Source organism: Cordyceps javanica, chromosome 6 (genome assembly GCF_051103115.1).
Source record: "Cordyceps javanica chromosome 6, complete sequence".
Lineage (NCBI taxonomy): Eukaryota > Fungi > Ascomycota > Sordariomycetes > Hypocreales > Cordycipitaceae > Cordyceps > Cordyceps javanica.
This window is the reverse complement of record NC_139300.1, coordinates 530916-552036: the sequence shown is the minus strand read 5'-3', so window position 1 is coordinate 552036 and position 21121 is coordinate 530916. Positions and strand designations below refer to the sequence as shown.

The following is a 21121-nucleotide window of genomic DNA, read 5'->3' as shown; positions in this document are numbered from 1 at the left end:
AAACGACTCAAGATATCATCAATCCACAGAGGAGACTGCGGCGGCTCCGGGATGAGTAATGGTATGGATGTCGCGTCGCTTGGGAACTCTCCATGGCATGACGAAAGGTGCCTCCAGAGGCAGAATAGCACGTGGGCGAGTCTGCGAGACTCTTTTTGATCGACGTGCTCAATAAAATGGGTAGAAGTGTCTCCAGGGTGCTGCTAGGCACGGGTGGCTACGGCCGGTGGCGCCCGGTGGGTGCATTGCAGCGCTGCGGAGCAGAGAATGTGGGGGTTAATAATTGCTTGCCGTCAAAGATGTGGAAAGTAGTCAGGTTTTTAAAAAACGTAGCATTTAATTATTGAATGATGAATGCAAAGAAAATTAAGATAATTGATGAAAAAGCTTGACGATTCCTTTATATTGTACAAGTCTATGGATGAGAGCAAACGAAAGTGACAGCTGGTAGTTGGCAGTTGGCAGTTGGCAGCTGGCAGCTGGCAGCTGGCCGGCTGGGGTGTCTACAAGAGAGGCTGCTGACGGCCTGGCCTTGGGAGAGTCGCGAGTTGCTCTCAACGACATGTTGCTTCAACGACAAGACATTGCCGATTTCATCCGTTAGAAAAAATTCTTGAAACCTAAAGAACCCCGTACAACCCTTCTTTAGAAGCATGGGAAACAACTAGCATCGTGCATACGGCGATAACTCTAATTTTTACATTGGCGCTAATGCCAAGCCACTATCGCGCAACATGGAGCACGCCTCCGTAATCCCACAGCAAGCCACCAAACAAGTCGCTCAGAGACAATCTTTTGACAGAACCACCCAAAAATAATCTGCCGACTACACCAACGTTTATTTCGAAACGCCACAAGCATAGAGTTATCCAGATCTTGCCCCCCCTTGGGCCAGCCAATCATTCTCTGCCGTCACCACACGTGCGTCCCTTTATGGCAGTTCGGTCCACGTCGACTGATTCAAGCATCACCACCACCACCACCACCACCAACCAACTGCCACCACCCACCCACCACCATTACGAGCTTCTCTGCCCTAAAAAAGAATCAATCACTAGACCTCAACGATACGACTTCAATGCGCAGCGTGTCGCATGTCCTGTTCCCCTTTGTCCGGACCCAGTAACCCTCCCCCCCGTCCGTCCGTCTGAATTCGTCGTGGCCATGAGAGCGAGTGCAGATCACCCGCCGTCAAGTTGAATTTCGAAACGCGTCTAGTCCATCGCGCGACTTGTCAACCGCAGCTGAGGCCAGCCTGCCCTCACCACCTCATCATGCAGCGCTGCCAGTGCACTTGTCACGCCGCATGATGAGCCAGGCCATTCATGATCAAGGAGGCTGGCACGTTTCAAGCAGACTTGCTCAGCCCTCTGCAGTGCATCTCCTGGTGGCCGCAAAACGCCTCGAGTTGGTTGGGTGCTTTCTTGGCAGCGCCTCTTGGCACACCATTCCAGTCCGGTCGGTTGGTTATTCTCCAGCTCGTCTTTCACCGAGCCTCTGTCTGGGTCAATTTTTTTTTTTAGATGCCTTGGCAGGTCCCTCTCTCTCCTTTCATGGATTGCCTTGCTTCTCAGCGCTGGGCAGCTGCAATGTCCATCAATACCCCAAACAGCCATTAGGTCGCCGTATTGCCGGCAAGCTCAGTCTGTCCATGCTTTGCATACATTTCTGTCCTTGTTTACAAACTTGGCTTTTGTATATATTGTATCGACTCGCACCCTGAACACGAGTTGATTGTACGCCTATAAACTTGAAGATGTATTCCCACCCGCTCAAAGTGCCGCTTTGGGAGCCTCGACGCAGGCCCGCGGCCAAAACGACAAAGCCTTGGCACGGCACGGCTGGCTTGTCACCAACAGTATTATTTAGAGTCTGTTTTCTTCTTGAAAACTTTCTTGTATGACCTTTCAATCTCCCCTGGCCACTCACATATGGCATCCCTTTAAGCCCTGGTCCGCTTCCGCCATGCCATGTTAACCTGGAAGAGAATTGTAGTGGTTCTACTATTGCAATAGTTGCGTTTTTCCCTGTAATGTTCAAAAGTCAAATGCAACATTCCTAACAGTTTGACCCATTGGCGTCTTGGCGCGCGGTTGGGAAATACTGGTATCACATTGCCGGCTCACGTACAGACTATAATAGTCCCAAGCATTTGGTAACACCTCTCCTGGCACCCAACTGACTACTTCCGAATAATGAGATCTAGAAATAAAGAAACTACCCACGTGTGCTGTTGACTGGACGCCATCTTGAGGGCGCTGCCTCCACTCGTCGTGCTTCGCCTACGCTTGGCGGTGTCTGTGGAAGGACGGGATTCTCATTTCTAGTCAGCGGTTCGTGTGCAATCATGATTGAAGATGACATTGCGGGCCTGTATCCACGCAACCATGTTGGGGCTGCGCTGCAAGCGCTTTTCGGCCCTACACGGTGTCGAAAGCGGACTGGTGAGATGAGCGCACGGCTTGTTCTTTTGCCAACAGTCTTGCGACGAGACATTCATACCTCGGGCCGTTTGAAGTAGTCATCACTTCATGCTGTACCACAGCCGTGGGCGACAACTCATCTCATCAGCCATCTGGACAAAACGTTGCTACAGTGGGGAGACAAAAGTTTGTAAGAGTGCCAAACCATCATCTAGTCCGTCAAAAGAAAAAGGACGAATGACATAGAAGAACAAAATCAGCACTGTTATTTGAGCATCAATTTTTCTCCTCATAAAATGGCTAGCTGGCTGTGGTCTAATCCTCAGCCTCCAATGCAACTCCCAGTATTTCATTAACAGCCTCGATAAACGCAACCGCAGACGGACGGACCCCATTCACCATTCTGTTCATCGGATATGCCATCGTCATTTTCCTATCCGAGTCCATCACCACGAACGAGCCGCCCCAGCCGCTCCCCCAGCCGATGCGACCATCTGGCAGCCTGCCCTGCCGCCCTGACCCGGGCCCTGTGAGATACACGCCGAGGCCGCGCCTACCCGGCCCTCCCCGTCAACAGATGCACGCCGCTCGAGCATTCCGTGAGCGCAGGCGGCCAGGGGGTAGCACGAGAGCACGCAGCCTGACCAGCGCCCGGGCGTTAGTGTGTCCGTTGACCAAAGGACAGCACGCTCGACCGCCTCGGCGCGCGCCGAGATCGACTACGGGTCAAAGGCCGCCGGCTGAGCAGCTCCTGGACCGACGGTTTTGTAGACGTGGTAGATGAACACGATCAAGGCTGCGTCTGTAAACTAGGCGAATTGAAGATGACCGTCGACGCCAGGTCGTACACTTCGAGAAATGTCAAATACTGCGTCTCCTTTTTTCCTCGTCGCAATACCCATCGTTTTATGGACATACAACTTCATAAATTCGATATAGAACGACACGTACAGAAGCCGGGCATGATGCGGGCAAGTTGCTCACAACGACCGTCATGAGAAAACGGTCACTGCCACGCACACAGCTCCTGCAAACACCCCATTACTGATTTAGATTCATAGACAGAAGTTGAACAGCAGTGTTGAAGTTCGTGAGGGTCTCTGCCACTAGACGCCTCGAAAGCTCGGCTTGACGCCATGGCTTCCGTGGGTTGCCGAAAACAGTCGAGTTTAAAAATGACTCGATAGATTAATTTAAACTAATAAAACAGTTGTTGTTCTACTTTATGGTCCATGACTAGTAAAATCTCGTCCTTCAGCAGCCATGTGACTGCCCTTTGAAGCACCTTGGTAATGTCTTCTCCTAGGCGTTCTGCACAGGGCCGTCAATATTCAATGATGGTCAATGCGAATGTATACATAGCCGGCCGTAACGAACCCAGTTGCAATGATAATGTCTAGCGGTTTTCTAAATTATTTTGAGCTCTGATGACTCAAACTTTGCCCATTTCACCCTGGTCCCAGCAATAACGTGGCCTGCTGAAAGTTCTGTTGCAAGAGGGCATTTGGCCTCCGGGAGCGAGAAGAATTTTGTATGTCTTTCTACCTAGTCGAAAATTCAGCTAATTTGAATACTTCTATTTAATTCTTTTCCACAGCGTGCCTGTTTCCTCTACTGGTACATTACATTTAAATGCAGCACCAGTAAAGCGGGTCTTGAAGCGGCCCGCCTTATCTTATCAGGACCCCAAATTTTCTCTGCGAACCAAGAAAAAAAAAGTTTGGCCGCCGCCGCCATTGGAGCGACCGCAATCACCACTGCTCAATCACCGCAAAACGTTGTCACAATGGTGAAAAGAAAGGTTGCCGCGCTCGAGAAAATCGATGCCGATTTGTTCGTCAGCTGTTCCTCGCTGCTCCTTCAATCATGTACTAATTTTTTCCAGTGCGAGTCTGCAATACAAGATCCGTCGAGATCCCAAGTTCGTCCAACCCTTCCTCTCTTCCCTCAGAAAAGTTGCCAGAAAATACGAGTTAACACTTGCTCTAGATCATACAAGGATGAGTTCCTCAAGCAGTGGGAGCAGTACGAGTCCCAGCGCGACATCTTCCTCGCCTCCCCGACCACCGCCTCGGCCGACTCGATAGAGTCCTTCCACAACATGGTCGACCTCATGGCGCACATTGCCGATTGCTACCCGGATGTTATGGGCCGGTTCCCCGGGGATCTCGAGCTCATCCTCACACAGCACCACGCCATCCTGCATCCGGAGCTGCGCGAGAAGATTGTCGGCAGCCTGCTGCTCCTGCGCCGCAAGGACGTCGTCGACTCGGCCACAGTCCTCCAGGCCCTCTTTCCCATCCTCGTTTCCTCGCCCTCCAAGTCGCTCCGCGCGCTGCTCTTCAGCAAGATCCTCAGCGACCTGCGCAACTCCAACACAAAGTCCATCAACCACCCGCTCAACCGCACCATCCAGACCGTCCTCTACAACCTCGTCACCGCCGACCGCGCCTCCCCCCGCGCCATCTGGGCCATCAAAATTACCCGTGAGATGTGGAAGCGTCAGATCTGGACCGAGGCCAAGCCCGTCGATGTGATGAAGGAGGCATGTCTTTCGGACAACGAAAAGGTGGTCATCGGTGCCGTGCGCTTCTTCCTCGGCGGCGACAAGGAGCGCGAGGAGCTCGAGGACGAGAGCAGCGACGAGGAGGTGGACCTTGCCAAAGTGAAGCATCAAGTCAGCATCAACAAAAAGACGAGAAAGCAGAAGAAGTCGTATTCCAAGGCCCTGGACAAGGTCAAGCGCCAGGAGCGCAAGAAAAATGCTCCTCACCCGCTCAACTTTTCTGCACTGCATCTGCTACACGACCCTCAGGGCTTCGCTGAGCAGCTCTTTTCCAAACATCTCCAAAACACCAAAGCCAAGCTCTCCCTCGATTCGAAGCTCCTTGTGCTGCAGCTCGTTACCCGTCTTGTCGGCCTGCACAAACTCACCGTCGTTCCGCTATACTCGTGGTTCATCAAGTTCCTCACGCCGCGCCAGCAGAACGTTACCTCGTTCCTGGCCTCCCTCGCGCAGGGCACGCACAATCTTGTGCCGCCGGATGCCCTTGAGCCGCTCATCCAAAAGATTGCCAACGAGTTCATCTCGGAGGCGTCGGCCGCTGAGGTGGCGGCCGCCGGTCTCAATGCCATCCGCGAGGTGTGCGCACGTCAGCCGCTCGCCATGACGGATACGCTGCTGCAGGATCTCGTCCAATACAAGAAAAGCAAGGATAAGGGTGTTATGATGGCGGCCAAGGGTCTGCTGTCTCTGTACCGCGAGGTCGGCGCGGAGCTGCTCAAGAAACGCGACCGTGGCAAGGACGCCACCATGGGCCTGCGCAGCGGCATCCAGAAGCAGCACATGTTTGGTGAGGAGGCTCCCGGCGGAATTGAGGGTCTGGATCTGCTCGCCAAGTGGAAGCACGAGCAGCGCCGGCGACGTCTCGCCGAGCAGGGCCTGCCGTCGGACGCCGAGTCCGACGAGGAGGACAAGCAGGAAGCCGACGACGACGAGTGGGAGGTGGCCTCTGACGACAGCAGCGAGTCGGGCGACTGGATCGCCGTCAGCAGCGAATCCGAGGCGGAAGACGCAGCGCCCAAGCAAAAGAAGCGCGCACGAACCAGCAAGTCTGCCGAAGACGGGAATGAGGACGATGAGAAGGATGCCGAAGACGATGCCGAAGCCGCTGCCGCCGAAGCCGCCGAGCGGGAGGACGAAATCGCGCGGATGATGAAGCTCGCGACGACGACGGTGCTCACGCCCGCCGACCTCGCCAAGCTGCAGGAGCTGCGCACGGCGGCGTCGGTCCAGCGGGCGCTGGGCGGCAACCGCGCCAGCAAGAACAACCAGAGCAACGGCGGGCACGACGACCGGCACCGCGACGAGGGCCTGACGGCGGAGAACATTGAAGCCCCCGCGCGCCTGCGCAAGCTGACCAAGGAGGAGCGGGTGGCGCTGGCGCGCGAGGGCAAGCCGGACCGCGAGGAGCACAAGAGCACGCAGGCGATCCGCAAGGCCAAGCTGCAGGCGGCGGGCAAGTCGACGTCGAACCGCGAAAAGGAGCGCAAGAAGAACTTTTTGATGACGCTCGGCAAGGCGCGCAGCAAGCACAAGAGGAGCCTGGTGGAGACGAAGAAGGTTCTCCAGGGGCATGTGAACCGCAGCACGCGCGGTGGACGCCGGCGCAACGGCGCATAGATGACGGGAGAATGAAAGCAAAAGGAAGAAGACGAAGGATGATTTGTTTGTGTATTTATCGAGTGTGTGGGCAGGGGATTGGGGTGTGTGGTTGTCATTTTGCATCATGGCGTTTACTGGAACCGGACAGATTTTTTTTTACAGGGAAATGAAATACATGCAAAGACGGGTTCTGAACGTGATAAAGATATATTATATACGCTGAATCTGGCAACGGTTGTACTTGTCAACCTGAAAAGAAGAGATGTACATGAAACTTGATCTGGCGAAAAAGAAGACCAAAAAAAAACACTGCACATGAGAGGTCAGGTGTAGCCTGCTCTATATTGATGCCGTCTTTGACTCGACGCGTTTCTCGTGGTGCTCGGCGACGGGGTCGATGCCGACCTTTGCGTCGTTGAAGGAGTCGATGACGCGCCTGTACGAGGGCACGACGTTGACGCAGAGGGCGTAGGACCAGGCGGCGACGAAGAAGGCGAGGGGCACGACCATTGCGGTGGCGGCGCCGTGGCGGTCGATGGCGCGGCCCATGAGCGGGGGCACGCAGGCGCCGCCGACGACGCCGGCGACAATGTAGCCGCTGCCGCGCTTGGTGTGGCGGCCGAGGCCGCGCATACCGAGGGCGACAATGGTGGGGAAGCAGACGGACTCGAAGAAGAAGACGACGTAGAGGACGGCGACGCCGGCGTTGCCACCGCCGCCGCCCCGGCCGACGGCGGCGGCGGGCACGGAAAAGACGATGCAGCAGGTGAGAAAGACGCCAAAGACGAGCCGCGGGCGCGCGTACCGCATGATGCCGGCGCCGGCGAAGCGGCCGACGGCAAAGGCGGCCTGCGCGCCGGCCAGCAGGTTGGCGGCGAGGCTGCGCGACGTCCCCGGCCGCGTCTCCGTGGCGTAGTTGATGAAGTAGCCCGCAATGGCCACCTGCGCGCCCGTGTAGCAGAACTGCGCAAAGGCCGCGTGGAAGAGCTTGTACTGCTGCCGGAACGGCCTGTCGGCGGCGGCGGCTTCGGTGTTGGCCTCTTCGGCCTGAAACTCCATGTCTGTACAAGGACAAGGGAGAGAGAGAGGATTTCTTGGTTAGCAGGCAGGTAAGGCAGACGGAGATTTTTTTTTTTTTTCACGTACCAGCGTCAGTCACTTCGGGAATGTCGGCAAAGAAAAAGACGGCGGCGAGGATAAAGACAAAGACGGCAATGGCCAGATACACCCACTGGACATTGTCCTGGGCTTTCTGGTCGCTAAAGGCGAAGAAGACTTTGGAGGCCAGGACGGGCGCGACGACGGTGCCGATGCCGTTAAAGGCCTGCGAGAGGTTGATGCGCAGCTCCGAGTACCGCGGCGGGCCGCATACTACAAGTTTCAAGACGCACGGTTAGAACACTGGCTAGGGAGAAGGAGGGGGGAGAATAAGGAAGGGTACGGCAATGCTCGGTTTCGTGTGTGTGTGTGTGTGTGTGTATGTGCTGACGGTGTAAAGCTCACCTGTAATGTACGGGTTGGCGGCCGTCTCGAGCGAACCGAGACCGTTGCCGATGATGAAGATGCAGGCGCAGAAGCCGCCAAAGGACTTGGCCTTGAGGGCGGCAATGGTGCAGAGGGCGCCGACACCGTAGAGGCAGAGGCCCCAGATGAAGACGGCGCGGTAGCCGTAGTGGCGGAGGATCCATGCGGCGTGGCCGATGGAGGCGAGGGGGTATGCTCTGTTTTGCTCCCATCATCAGCATCAGGTTCATCACCACATTCCAGTCAAGCGTCATTGGCCAGCGATCAGGGGGGAAAGGGGGGCAAAGGGAACGCGGGAACAAAAAAAAACACACACCCAAAGTATGCCGCCTGGAGGCCCGAGGACCGCGAGGGGGTAAAGTGCAGGACGCGTTGAAAGTGGGCGTTGAGCGTGTCGAGCAGGCCGTAGCTGAAGCCCCAGAGGAAGAAGAGGGCCGTGACGAGGCAGATGGGGAAGAGGGACTGCCGCAGCGTCAGCTCCGAGGCCTTTGTGCGCTGCGCGACGTCGGCCCGGAGAGAGCGGCGGCGGAGGTAGTCCTTGATGCCCATGACGGGGGGCCCCGGGGGGGGGAGGGCGGAGGGAGGTCGGGCGGGTGGGCGGCGGCGGCGATACCAATTCAAAGGCCTAGGCGCGCCCTTTTTTTTTCTCTTTTGATTTCTTTTTTCCGTAGTGCTGCTGCCAATGACGATGACGATGATGATGATGATGATGATGATGATGATGATAATGTTGATTGTGTAGAGGGGATAAGGTTTTTTTTTTTCCCAGATCGTTTTCGGTAGAGGGGCGGCGGCAGTTTGAGTCCCGGGCGATGGATAGAGTGTGTGGAGTTGTCGACGAGTTTATATACCCCGGTATCGAAAAAAAAAGGAATAAAAAAAGAAGGGAAGGTGGTTTCGGCAGTGGGGAGAAATTTGGGAAAAGCCCGAATAACATTGAAAGAGCGAAAGCTTAACTGGTTTGTGTCGCAAATTTGCAAGACACGACGTCTCTCTGTCGCGCTTTGGCCGGCTCTCCCTCCTCCTCCTCCTCCTCCTCCTCCTCCTCCGCCTCCTCCTCTTTCTTGCATCATCCCCGCAAAGCCACAAGGCGAAACTCCATCCATGCATACTCCCTAATCCTTCTTTTTTCGTAGTTCTCAGCAGCCACATGCCACACAAACTCGTTTACTGCTCCCCTCCAACGTCCCCCTCCCCCCCCAAACCCCCCCTGGTGCTGATCATCGGCACTTAACGGGGCCTTCCCCGCACTAAAAGGTAGCGCTGGCAGCTTGCAGATAATCCCGACGGGAATTTTGCGCTTACGGTTCTTTTACACACGCTTGACATGCGCCACGACAAATGACTTGATATCAGGTTCTGCTTTGGCTTTGATTTCGAATGCTTTTTTTTTTTCCCTTTTGCCCATTGAGAGGGCAGGGATCTTTTTCCCCATGCATGTCGCAACAACAGCAAACAACCACAACTGACTCGGGCAGCCGGGGATCCACGGCAGCCAGAGTCTTGGTTCCGGCCAGGTGATTGGCCAGCCGCCACGGCCTTTGGCTGGCGGGCTTCCGTCCCTGTCGCCGTCTCAATGCCGCTGCTTTCGTCTGGCCTGACAATGCGCCCATGGTCGTACTAAATGCCCAGAATTTCCCACTTTGGTTGGAGTGTGTGGGGGAAAGATGCCACCCAACGGGCCAACGACTCCTCTCAGTGCCCGCTCCGGTCCCTTGTCGCCAGCGGCGCATTACGAGGCTGATTCGCCTTTATTAGGCAAAAAAAGTATAACGATTTCCAAACCAATTCCAAAGTTACAAAAAGACCAAGATGATCTCATCAACGGCATTACAGCAGCATGGCCAACATCCAGTGTAGAGTGGCTTTTCGGGGCATCTTGTCCCTATTCCCAGTGTATGCTCTTTACTATTCAATCAGTCTGCTTCATCTTGGTTCCTCCACAACACGTTGGGCTGGTTCAGGATGCGGAGCGACGGGAAACTTTTTTGCTCCACGAGGCGCCTTGTAGTTCGTACTGATAGTTGGCCGGGCAGTTGGCAAATGTACGGCTCCAGCAAGTGGTCCACGGCCCGCAGCTCTGCCGGCAGCTTCGCCGAACCGGGGTAAAGATGAGCTTTTGCTGCCGCGCCTCCCCCATGGTGCTCTGCAACAGCAGCAGCAGCAGCAGCAGCAGCAGCAGCAGCAGCAGCTACTTACGCGGCCGGCCCGGGTGGTCGAGGAGCGGCAGGAAGCCGCATTATAATTTAGTAGTATCAGTAGACGCCAGCCTCGCCCCGAGCGCGTCAGCTTCTGGTTGATTATCCGTGTTCCCGTTCCCATTTCCGAGGCAACGTAACATGAAGACAAATCTGCCGAGATCTCTGTTTCTATACCCCATTTTACTGATATTATCACGCGCGTCTCGTCGAAAAGCGGCGTGGTGCCAACAAGGGCTCCAGCAGCCCAGGGGGGGGGGGGGCTTGTCCTCTACTCCGTACTAGCTAACCAGTTCCAACACAACCTGGTGAGCAATGGCCGACCGTACATGTACTACTGCGTAATGTACAGACTATCCGTCGGGATAACAAAAGGCTGTCAGCGCCACCAGCACGCCGCGAGGCTGGAAACTCCATCTAACTCGTGCAGCGGACGATGAAACAAATTTTCTTTCTTTTTTTTTTTCACGCACGTTTGCCGACATTTTTCGTATGCCAATATTCTAAACTAAAGAACCAGACGTACGTAACTGAATAGTCGGGGCGTTCTTGGCGCGCCGCGGGCTAGCCTACACGTCGAGTCTTGCGCAAAATGAAGCATCTTAGCATCTCGCTGTGAGCGCACGACTCTCCATCACCCTAAAAGAATAGATGATAAGAATTTGCGCCGGAGCAATCAAGTATCAGCTCATTGCAGCGACCAGACACTCACAGGCCCTCCAAAGCTGACAGGTCAAGCCTTGTCGGGCTCAAGCCATCTCCGTTTTTCACGTCACTAAAATCATATTCAATCATCCATACAAGCGAAACAAGCTAATGTTCGACTGGATTCAACTCCAAAGATACTCTTGTATCCCACAACCTCGGCGCGGCTTGACCATGTCATCAGCTCACTGCATGTTTTATGCACATCCCTCTCCATTTCTGGCCTTGGTAGCCCTCAAAGTCAATCAGCAAAGCTTGATACGGATCGCTCATATGAGCTACATAGCTATACACATATTCTATCAGCAGCTCTACCTCTGTATATGCACCCTCATCTACAATGGGGCCACTTGCAGTCCAGGTCTGGCCACTCTTGATACTCGTGGAACCTCGTCATTGCTTTCAGTCTGCCAATGTCTAGGCATGGCAACATCAATTATGGCGAGAATCGAGGCAGACTGTTGAAGTTATCTAGTATTTCATCGCAGTAGGTCAAGATTAGTCTGGGGCGAGGTTCAAAAAAGGCATGTTGGTGTTGTGACTCGAGGGCGAATCCTCCAGTAGTTGGCCTGGTCTCGTGCATCGGATTGCTTCTTGGCGGTATGCTATTGCAGAGCAGAGCAGAGCATAGGAAGCTCACCTCGAGATCCAGAAAGAGAGAAAAAAGACTAACCTGGATACACTGCATGTTGATACATGCAGCGCCTACTGCCTTTGCCAAAGAGCCCCAAGGAGGGCAGGCGCAATCAACACAGCGGACCTGCGCGTCCAAGTCATCGCGCCTTGCTCTGCCGCTCGCTCACTTTCCATCAGCACTCCCAGTCTTTTCATCGCCTCAAAGACATTGTTATCCTCTACACAGAACCTATATCCTTGTCTATCCAAACCTATGCCTCATTTACAGCAACAGCCCCGGATCACGACGCCCGTCATTGCCAAGATCCGCGGCCGCGCCGTCATCAAGAGGAAGCCCGAGCGAGCGCGCATCACGGCGCACGTCCGCTTCGAGGGCGAGGAGCGGGACCAAGCCATGGGCAACCTGCAGATGGCGCTGCAGCACCTGCAGTGCGAGTGCCGCTCCATGGCCGACGAGCCCACGAGCGACGACGGCGACGGCGACAGCGACGACGGGCGGCCCTTTGTGACGGAGTACTGGGCGAGCACCATGACGGTGACGATGCGGCACGCGACGCTGCTCGACCGCGGCCACCTGGAGGGCGTGCCCCTCTACCGGGCCTCCATCACCATCCGCCTGCTCTTCCGCGACTTTCGCCGCATGGCCGAGTTTATCCGGACCCGCGCCGGCGACCGCCACATCGCCCTCGAGCCGCCCGTGTGGGAGCTGACGCGGGCCACGCGCGAGGCGCTGCACAAGAGGGCCACACGCATGGCCTACGACGACGCCCACGGCCAGGCCGCCATGTACGCCTCGGCGCTGGGGCCCGGCTCCGTCACGCCGCTCCAGATCCTGCAGCCCGAACCGGGTCGGGTCACACAGGAGGAGCCGAATCGCGAGGACCCCGGCACGGTTCGCGAGGCGCCGCCCATGCCGCTGCTGACGGTCCGCTCCCTCGAGATTGAGCAGCACGACGGCGTCCCCCGCTGGGACTACCAGTTGGGCGACGACAACGAGTTTGGCGAAGGCGAACAGCGGCGGCCGCGCTGGATCGAGCAGGCACCGCATGATGTGTGCGTCGAGGTGTCTTGTGATGTGACGTTTAAAATTGAGTGATTGGCTGTCGTGAGCTTTGACGTCGTGTAGGAAGCGATGGTAAATGGGGTCTGGAATAGCGTTTGACAGCATCGTGGTACGTGCTTTGATTCAACTCGACAGTGTAGAGTTGAAAAGCGTTTCTGTTTTGGTCAGAGATTTATCAAAAAGAAGAAAAAAGTCGCCCACCATAGTGGTCCAAGTCTGAACGTGTCCGATGGTTTCTTACACTCGTGCTTGGCTGCTATAAAGGACCCGACACTTGCAACTTGAGGAGAGAAGAAATTATTTGAGACGCACGAAATTGATTATTATACAACCATTGGCCGGGACGCGACCAGTCCTTCTAAGCTCTAACACGTCTAGAATGTATTCCCATCCATCCCTCGCACCAAAAAGGCCTCTCCCTCTCTCTCTCTCACTCTCTTCCCTTCTCTTCGTCGTACTTTTCGCACCAGGATCTTTGCTCGTGTTCTATATGCTCGTTGTTGGGGGAAAATAAAAAGAAAAAGAAGCAGCCAGCCGGTCGAAGCGTGGCCCAGCGCTTGGGCACATGCCGCAAAGGCCGGTTGTTTTTTGTCGTCCCCCCTTGAATTCTATCCTGGCCTGTTTCCCTATTTCTCCACCGCTCCGTCTTTTGATAACAAAGAAAAAAAAAAAAAGTGTTTTTTTTTCGTTTCGGCGGTTTCGGCCCGCCTGTGGACGCACACCAAAGATGGAGCGCCACATGATTGCATCGCCCGCCCCGCCATCAATGGCGTCCTATACACGACAAGACTGTCGGGGTAGGCGAGCACTCGTAGGTCGTTTATTTGGCAATCTCAACGCCGCCGGTGGCACCAAGAGCCTTCTTGATCTCACCGTAGATGGCGAACTGACCAGCGGTCAGGGTACCGACCATGACGAGACGGGCACCGACACCGGTGAAGGAGCCCTTGATACCGAGCTCCTTGGCAATCTTGATGAGACGAGAGGCAGTGCCCTCACCGGGGAGACCCTTGGTCTTGTTGATCTTAGAAAGCATGGTGTCGGCAGGCTGGGAGATGAGGGCGGCGGCGAAACCGGCCATCAGACCAGAGCCCAGGTTGACACCAGTCTGGGCAGAGGGGGAGAGGTTCTCCTTGGGGAACTGGCGGAAAGCAGCCTCGGAGACCTTCTCGAAGACGACGAACTTGGCCATGGTGTAGGGGATCCTGGAGGCATCTTGTGAGTGCGCGCGATCGAGACGAGGGCGTGGGCGTTGCAACTTACTGCTTGAACAGAATGGGTCCGAATCCGGCGTACATGGCGCCGAGACCCTCGGTCTTGAGCATCTTGCCCATGCCGTCAACGAGGCCCTTGGCAAAGGTGGGCTCGGAGACGAGACGGATACGGGTGGCCTCGAGGGGGCAGAGGGCAATATCAGCAAAGAACTCGGCCGCACCGGAAGAGGCGAGGTAGACGGCGGTACGGTTGTTGGAAGCAGTCTCGTAGCCAAGGTTGTTGATGGCCTGCTGCTTGAAGAACTCGTAACCACCGAACTTGAGGGCACCCTGAAGGAAGTAACCGGCAAAGGTAGGGCCGGCACCGGTGAGGAGAGCGCCAGCACCCTCGTTCTGGACGACCTGGCGGAAACCGCCAATCATACCACGGTTGTAGGTGGCGGGATCAAGCTGGATACGGGTCTTGACGCTGTTTTTGAAGTAGGGGACAAGTTAGTCGATTGATTCACCAACGTGGTGTTTGGCCCCGGCGCGATGCGCGGACAGGCTTTGAGTCCCGGATGGCCGGCCCAGCCAGGGGCAAAAGCCGAGGCGAGCGCGGCGCAGAGCCGCGGACAAGAGGCAGAGCAACTTACACATCGACGGGGGTCAGGGCACCGTGGGTGACGGAGCAGCAGATGGCGCCAGCAAGAGCGAAGCGGGAGTAGAGGGCGAGGCCGCTCAGCTTCTGAGGCTCGGCAGCCTTGACATTCTGGACAACGGCGTCGAGCTTGGTCGAGCCGGTGGATTTCGCGTCGGAGGCCATTGTGACTGTGGGAGGGGAAGGGGGAGGATTGTTATGCGATGAAGATGCAAACAAGAAAGAAAGGCACAGAGTGGAGTGATGGGAGACGAAGCCGTGGGAAAAATCACAGGATGATGACGAGTGGTGGGTGCTTGTAGGAGAAAAGGGAAGAAAGCGTTTCGGGGCCAGAGGGCGGTTTGAGAGACTTTTTTTTTTTTCTTTCCTTCCCTGTCTGGCCTCTGTCTCTCCCGCGCAAGCCCGGGGGGGCGGGCTAGGTTGGCCAGCGGATGGCGGGACCCGCACTTCAGGAACGTCGTCTTGCTGGCCTTTTCGGGGGCTTCAGGCACTGCGCAGGCCACTGAGAGCACTAGACAGGCGCTAGAAGAAAAAAAATTACAGCACCTGGCTCGGGAACAATCGGGACACTTGATTGGTGCAGCGGAACTAGAGAAAAAAAAGCCTGTGCCTGGCCCGTGCGCGCCCGCCCAGAGGTTAAGTATGGCTTTGCTGGTATCAGTACATAAGTTGGTAAGAGGTCGGTACCTAAGTAGGCTGATAGGTACTTGCTGCTTGGCATCATCGCTGCTGATTTTGCGCTGACGGCGATTCGGGGAGTCCGTGGAGTAGCAAGTATCTGGGTCGACTGGATGCAGATTTATTTACTTGTTTTTATCTATAGTGTTTTGTTTCTTCCTTCGATTGTACAATGGCATACTATGACCATAGATGCAAAGTATGTCGAACTGTCGGCCTTGGCCGTTGCAGGCGTTTGCTGCTTAAATATAGGTACCTCCAAGTAATGAGTACTGAGAGGTACTTACCTAGGTACTTTCCTTGGCACGCACCAGCAAAGGTCCCTCGAGTACGTACCGCTTCGGCTTTGCGCCGGCTTTACTCCGGCTACCTATCCGTGGGCCAGTCGGTGGCCCCGTTGGCAAAACGTGATGGCGCCTCATGCGATTTTCTTACTCGACCCTGCCATGTCTGACAAACAGCAATGTACTTGGGAAAACAAATTAATCTAAACACGATGGCTGCATGGGTTATCCATTACATTCGGGCTCGATTCTGAGACATTTTTTGTTTCTTTCCTCTTTCAACGAAAAATCACGGGAAGCTTGCATCGCCAAGGCGAGTGTCCATCATCATGATACTTCTCTTTCCTCTGCAACCCTGCCGCTACGTCATAACCTACCCTGTAGCATTTTGCATTGATAACAAGTCGCGCACGCAACAAGCACCAGGCTCCAAGAAACCTACCGACGATGCAAATTGGCTTTATAGAGCATTTTATCATGGCGGCGTAGGTCGTGATTGTTCTGCTGCGCCGTATGATGTCTACGATTTCAGCTGTGCCACAGTCACCATTCTTACCAGTCCATATCGTCGATGTTCTTCCGTAGCATCCCTTGAAACTTTCCGGCTCTGCGCTTTCACCAGAGCGGGGAAAATAAAAAAGACAATGTTAAAGGTTCGTTGACACGTACAAGATGCGTAGACCTCGCAAGCTCCCGTAGTCTTCATTCACTGCGTTGGAGAAGACGCTGTTATTCAACGTGCAATCAGGCGACCGTACCCATTACGGTTACACACACTTAACCTTATTAATCTGGCAGCCAACAGTGGCACCAACTGACCTCCATCCACGCGTCATCGTGCAAGATGCAATGTGATTCTACAATCTTTGTATGCGCAACCTCTGACACACACATATATCCGCGGACCGAAAACTCATACTTTCCATCCTCCTGTATGACCGTTGTCGAGGCAGCTTCTGTACGACCACTACCCCGCAGAGAGCTCTCCAAAGTCAAAGACGACAGCTCTCGCCACTTTTCTTCGACTGGCTGCCTGGCATTCTGACTGGCTGCCAACTTGCCTCACGCAACCGACACCACTCGCCCGCCCGCAGTCCAGAAGCCAAGCCAGCATGATCTCGAGCGTGCGGTCGCCCAACCGCGGGCCGTTCCCGGACGCGCGGGTGCTGCCCAACCCCGACAGCCCCGAAACGGAGCTCGCCAGCGAGTACGCCATCTCGGACCGTCTGCTCACCGTCTGCCTCACAATCTTCATCTTCCGCGGCCAGCCAGACACCTACTACAACCGACATGTCCTGCTGTACTTTTCCTCCCCCGACGACCCGGCCCTCCACGAGACCATACACGCGCAGCGCGAGGACGAGAACGCGCCGTGGAACGTCTACCACCTGCACGGCAAAACGGACTGGTCCGAGCCGGCCAACTACCACGCCCACGTCAACGCTGGCGCCGTTCTGGTCCGCAGCGACGCTGTCCTGGCGCCCATGGCCGTCGTCGCCGCAACGCCCGTCGAGGACCGGCACGAGGACGGCGGCTGGAACTGTCAAAACTTCCTTCTCGAGGGCCTGCAAGCTCTCGTGCGCCAGGGAATGCAGACACAAGACTGGTATGACGCGGTGGAGGAAGAGCTCCTTGACAAGGTGATCGAGGGCGCCGTCGGCTGATGTTGATTGACGAAAAACGTCCTAATTTTGTACATCGCTCACCCCCCCCTCAGAGATGAAAATCACTGCCGAGCGCCTCGCTCGCCCACCAAATCCCGGTTGACGGAGCAATACTTTTTACAATGTTGAAATTGGCTCCATCGGCCTTCCAAGCTTCCGGGCTGGCTAGCAGATAGCTGGCAGCGCTATCGCTTGGGCTATGACGACTTGATCGATTGGGCAGGAAAATAGTTATTTCCACAAGTCCGAAACACCAGGTCGTCCCGCACGAGAGTATCCGCCGTCGATGATTGATGAATAATAACTCCCAAAACTCCGAATGCCCACACGCTTCTAAACCCGTTGTTTCCTGGTGTTTCTCAAGTCCACTCACCGGCCATGTTATAGGCTTGGTAATCAGCAAGCGGAAAGAAGCAGAAGTCGAGCAATATTGGCACCTCCGCAGCAAGGATGATTCTGTCCGTCCTGCACGGATAAGTAGTGGACTTTCGGCGCGCCTTCGAAACATCTATCGCCGAAATGATCTGGACTCTGTTTTCAATGCTGTCATTGCCTACCTCCGATGGGCACAATCTGGGTCCTGTCGGCGATAAGGTTGCGCCGTGATTGGCCGACCAGATCGATGGACTGCCGCTAGCGGCAGTCCGGTCCTAGCGGCAGTCCGGTCTCAGCGGAGGGACCGATGGAGGCTCTACGGTGCTCGATGATATCACCGCGACGATGATTTTAGAGTTTTTCGATTGTAGAAAATGAGATGATATAAAGAGGGAGCCAGAGGGCACCCAGTTTCTTCTCGAATTATTGCAATTGCACAATTAGCTGATTCCTATTGTCCCCGACATAGAAATCTGGATTCTTTTACACCTATACTACCAAATCAACCAAATTATATCACAAAAACTACACACCAATTTGTATCACCATGACGACCGACTACAAATTCGAGGGGTGGATGGGTGACGATGCCGAGTCCGTCAACGGCAAGATGGTCTGGAAGGAGTATGAGCCAAAGAAGTGGGAAGAGAACGATGTCGACATCAAGATTACACATTCGGGCATCTGCGGATCCGACCTGCACACACTGCGTTCGGGCTGGGTAAGTTTCCAAGAACATGAGCACACGTGGAGAAGCCCTCGAAGATGTTTTGAAGCATGACCATCCAGCTCGGTGCTAACCATGCTCCTCCAGGGCGCCACCCCCTACCCTTGCGTTGTCGGGCACGAGATTGTCGGCGTGGCTGTCCGTGTCGGCTCCAAGGCCGAGGGCGGCATCAAGGTGGGTGACATTGTCGGCGTCGGCGCGCAGTCCGACTCCTGCCTGGGGCGGGGCAAGAAGGAGTGCACGCCGTGCAAGACGGACGAGGAGCCGTACTGCGTCAACGGCGGCGTCAACACGTACGGCTCCATCCACTACAACGGCGACAAGGCGTACGGCGGGTACGCGCTGTACCACCGCGCGCCGTCGCACTTTGTCATCAAGATCCCCGACGGCCTGGCGCCCGAGTACGCGGCGCCGATGCTGTGCGGCGGCGTCACCGTCTTCTCGCCGCTGAAGCACTGGGGCGTGGGCCCGGGCAAGAAGGTCGGCATCGCGGGCGTGGGCGGCCTGGGCCACTTTGCCGTCATCTTCGCCAAGGCCATGGGCGCGGACGAGGTGGTGGGCATCTCCCGCAAGGCCTCGAAGCGCGACGAGGCCATGGCCCTCGGCTGCGACGACTACATCGCCACCGAGGACGACAAGGAGTGGGCGCAGCACAACGCGCGCCGCTTCGACGTCATCATCTCGACCGTCTCGTCGGCCAAGATGCCCATCGCCGACTACATCACGACCCTCGCCCTCGACGGCAGCATGGTCCAGGTCGGCGCGCCCGAGGAGCCCATCCCGGTCCCCATCTTCCCCCTCATCACGGGCCGCCGCAGCCTGGCCGGCTCCGCCATCGGCAGCCCCAAGGTCATCCGCGAGATGCTCGAGTTTGCCGCCAAGCACAACGTCAAGCCCTTTGTCGAGAAGCGGCCCATGTCGGACGCCAACCAAGCCATTGTCGACATGGAGGCCGGCAAGGCTCGTTTCCGTTACGTCTTGGTCAACAACTAAGACGGGCCGGTGATGTGAAGATGTGTGTGAGGATCAATACCATGTAATGAATATAATGTAGTAGATGAGTTGGTGGCTGAGATGATTTAAAAAAAATAAAAAGCATTAGAAAGGTTTCCGAGTATGTTTAAATGAATACTATCCATGATGTGAACAATTCGAGAGACCTGACAGTGAGCTGTCTATCAGCATTGTAAATGACATTTGGGACTCGTGGCCTGTCGATATTCGGAATGAGGGGATCAAGACTATGACTGAACAAACTGGAACAAACTGCACCATTTCCATGCGTCTCAATGGCCAGAAAAGTCGCCGTCTTGGCGATGCTGGCCGTACCAAGCAACAGTTGACAACGGCATAACTGGACTTGAGGGCTGGCCTTTGTTAGGCCTGTACGACCGGCGCAAGCACGGGACTGTACGGTTCATGACGGTGTTGATCAAGATTAGGTACTACTGCTGCTCCTTGCCAGAGTGAGCTGATGTTGGCCAAGTTTTCTACGCTTGATGCATGCACGGGAAAGGTACTGGCATGAGCTGACTCGTGCCAAGAATTCTGCATCTGGCCTCAGAGGGGTTGCATGATCCCAATCGCAGCAACGCCACTTGTGTACAGCTCAATCAATATTCGGCCTCGTTCTTTTTTGGGGGGGGGGTTCCAGCGCAGAGGCCAATCAATAGCGATGCTGCAATGCCACTTTTGGGCTGCACATGTGCATTTGCATTTTCATGTTCAACAAGTTGCAAGTACAACTGACATGACTTGGCCCTCATGGTCAGGTTTGAATTTCCCGCAGCTGGGCCTCAGCTGTGCGGCAGCAGCTACTTATGGGCACCACTTTTGCAAAATGTGTCCAACGCGAGCAATTATGGGGATGCTTGCTTGGCTCGTGCCCACCAGACAGAACAGGAGTGCAAATAAAAGAAACTTGGACAGGTAGGACGACAATGATGGTGACAGTGACAGACTTTGGGTAGAGGAAGGAGGGGGGGGGGGAGTGGGCAGCTCAATACCATCCCAAAACGGCATATGGCGAAAATCTTGCCGCTATTATAAACGGATTTCAAGGTACCGTTGCGACGCTATGGGCTGCTTGTCATGCATGGGATGATCAAGGTCCTCCGCCTGGTAAAGGCGTTTGCCGAGTGGACTGGGTTGTCATTGTTATCATTGTTGTTGTTGAGAGCCGTGCGGGCATCTTTGCGCACCAGAGCAAAAAATGTAATGTCAAGGGTAGCTCAAGAATCAGTTGCAAATTTACAAAGACGTAACTGAAGCGGGGATGGAAGAAGAAGAAGAAGAAGGAGGAGGAGGGAGAAACGCGTTGTCTAGAGAGAGAGAGAGAGCACAGGAGCTGGACTGACGGTTGAGGGAGAGGACATTCTCACGTGGGCACTGTGCGCGGTCGTACAGCCGTTACATGACGACGACGCACGAGTGACGGGACGGCCATTTTACTTGGGATACAACGCATTGGTAAAGCCGGAAAGGGAGGGGGAAAACAGACAATGAGGAATTTACAAACTCGCGGCATTTTGGAGCCCTTTATGCTTTCCGATTTGCGGAGTGTTGTGGCCGTAGCCTTCAAGGTAAGAGGAGCCAGAGGGTGGTCGATGACATGCCGCTCTGTAGGTTGGCATTGACGTTTTATTGTTGACCAAGAAGAATGCGGAAGGCCCTTGTTCCGCTGTCATATACAAAAAGACCTGAACATGTTTAGAGTTTGAGCAGCCAACGTAGAGTTTTTTTCTTTGTTGGCATAAGCTTGAAACTATTCGTACCTTATGCACATCAAAACTAAAAAAAAAAAAGACGATTATTTTTCTTGAGTC

General features: G+C 55.2%; 6 protein-coding genes across 6 annotated transcripts; 4 read left to right on the top strand and 2 right to left on the bottom strand.

Moving 5' to 3' along the window:
* Positions 1-4209: 4209 nt before the first annotated feature.
* On the top strand, positions 4210-6606 carry V2A60_008623 (SDA1-domain-containing protein; the record flags this gene model as incomplete). The annotated part of the gene is made up of 3 exons (XM_083259895.1): positions 4210-4256; positions 4309-4344; positions 4413-6606. 3 exons carry the CDS (start codon positions 4210-4212, stop codon positions 6604-6606), a joined length of 2277 nt encoding a protein of 758 aa, XP_083116021.1.
* A 321-nt stretch (positions 6607-6927) lies between these two features.
* V2A60_008622 (major facilitator superfamily domain-containing protein) lies at positions 6928-8661 on the bottom strand (the record flags this gene model as incomplete). The annotated part of the gene is made up of 4 exons (XM_083259894.1): positions 6928-7649; positions 7735-7959; positions 8092-8309; positions 8429-8661. The coding sequence occupies 4 exons, from the start codon at positions 8659-8661 to the stop codon at positions 6928-6930; spliced, it is 1398 nt and encodes a 465-aa protein (XP_083116020.1).
* A 3243-nt stretch (positions 8662-11904) lies between these two features.
* V2A60_008621 (SIMPL domain-containing protein) lies at positions 11905-12747 on the top strand (the record flags this gene model as incomplete). Its single annotated transcript, XM_083259893.1, has 1 exon — positions 11905-12747. One exon carries the CDS (start codon positions 11905-11907, stop codon positions 12745-12747), a length of 843 nt encoding a protein of 280 aa, XP_083116019.1.
* Positions 12748-13534: 787 nt separating this feature from the next.
* V2A60_008620 (mitochondrial carrier domain-containing protein) lies at positions 13535-14733 on the bottom strand (the record flags this gene model as incomplete). Its single annotated transcript, XM_083259892.1, has 3 exons — positions 13535-13919; positions 13978-14397; positions 14564-14733. The coding sequence occupies 3 exons, from the start codon at positions 14731-14733 to the stop codon at positions 13535-13537; spliced, it is 975 nt and encodes a 324-aa protein (XP_083116018.1).
* Positions 14734-16642: 1909 nt separating this feature from the next.
* On the top strand, positions 16643-17194 carry V2A60_008619 (uncharacterized protein; the record flags this gene model as incomplete). The annotated part of the gene is made up of 1 exon (XM_083259891.1): positions 16643-17194. One exon carries the CDS (start codon positions 16643-16645, stop codon positions 17192-17194), a length of 552 nt encoding a protein of 183 aa, XP_083116017.1.
* A 922-nt stretch (positions 17195-18116) lies between these two features.
* V2A60_008618 (NAD(P)-dependent alcohol dehydrogenase) lies at positions 18117-19289 on the top strand (the record flags this gene model as incomplete). The annotated part of the gene is made up of 2 exons (XM_083259890.1): positions 18117-18290; positions 18384-19289. The coding sequence occupies 2 exons, from the start codon at positions 18117-18119 to the stop codon at positions 19287-19289; spliced, it is 1080 nt and encodes a 359-aa protein (XP_083116016.1).
* Positions 19290-21121: the final 1832 nt, after the last annotated feature.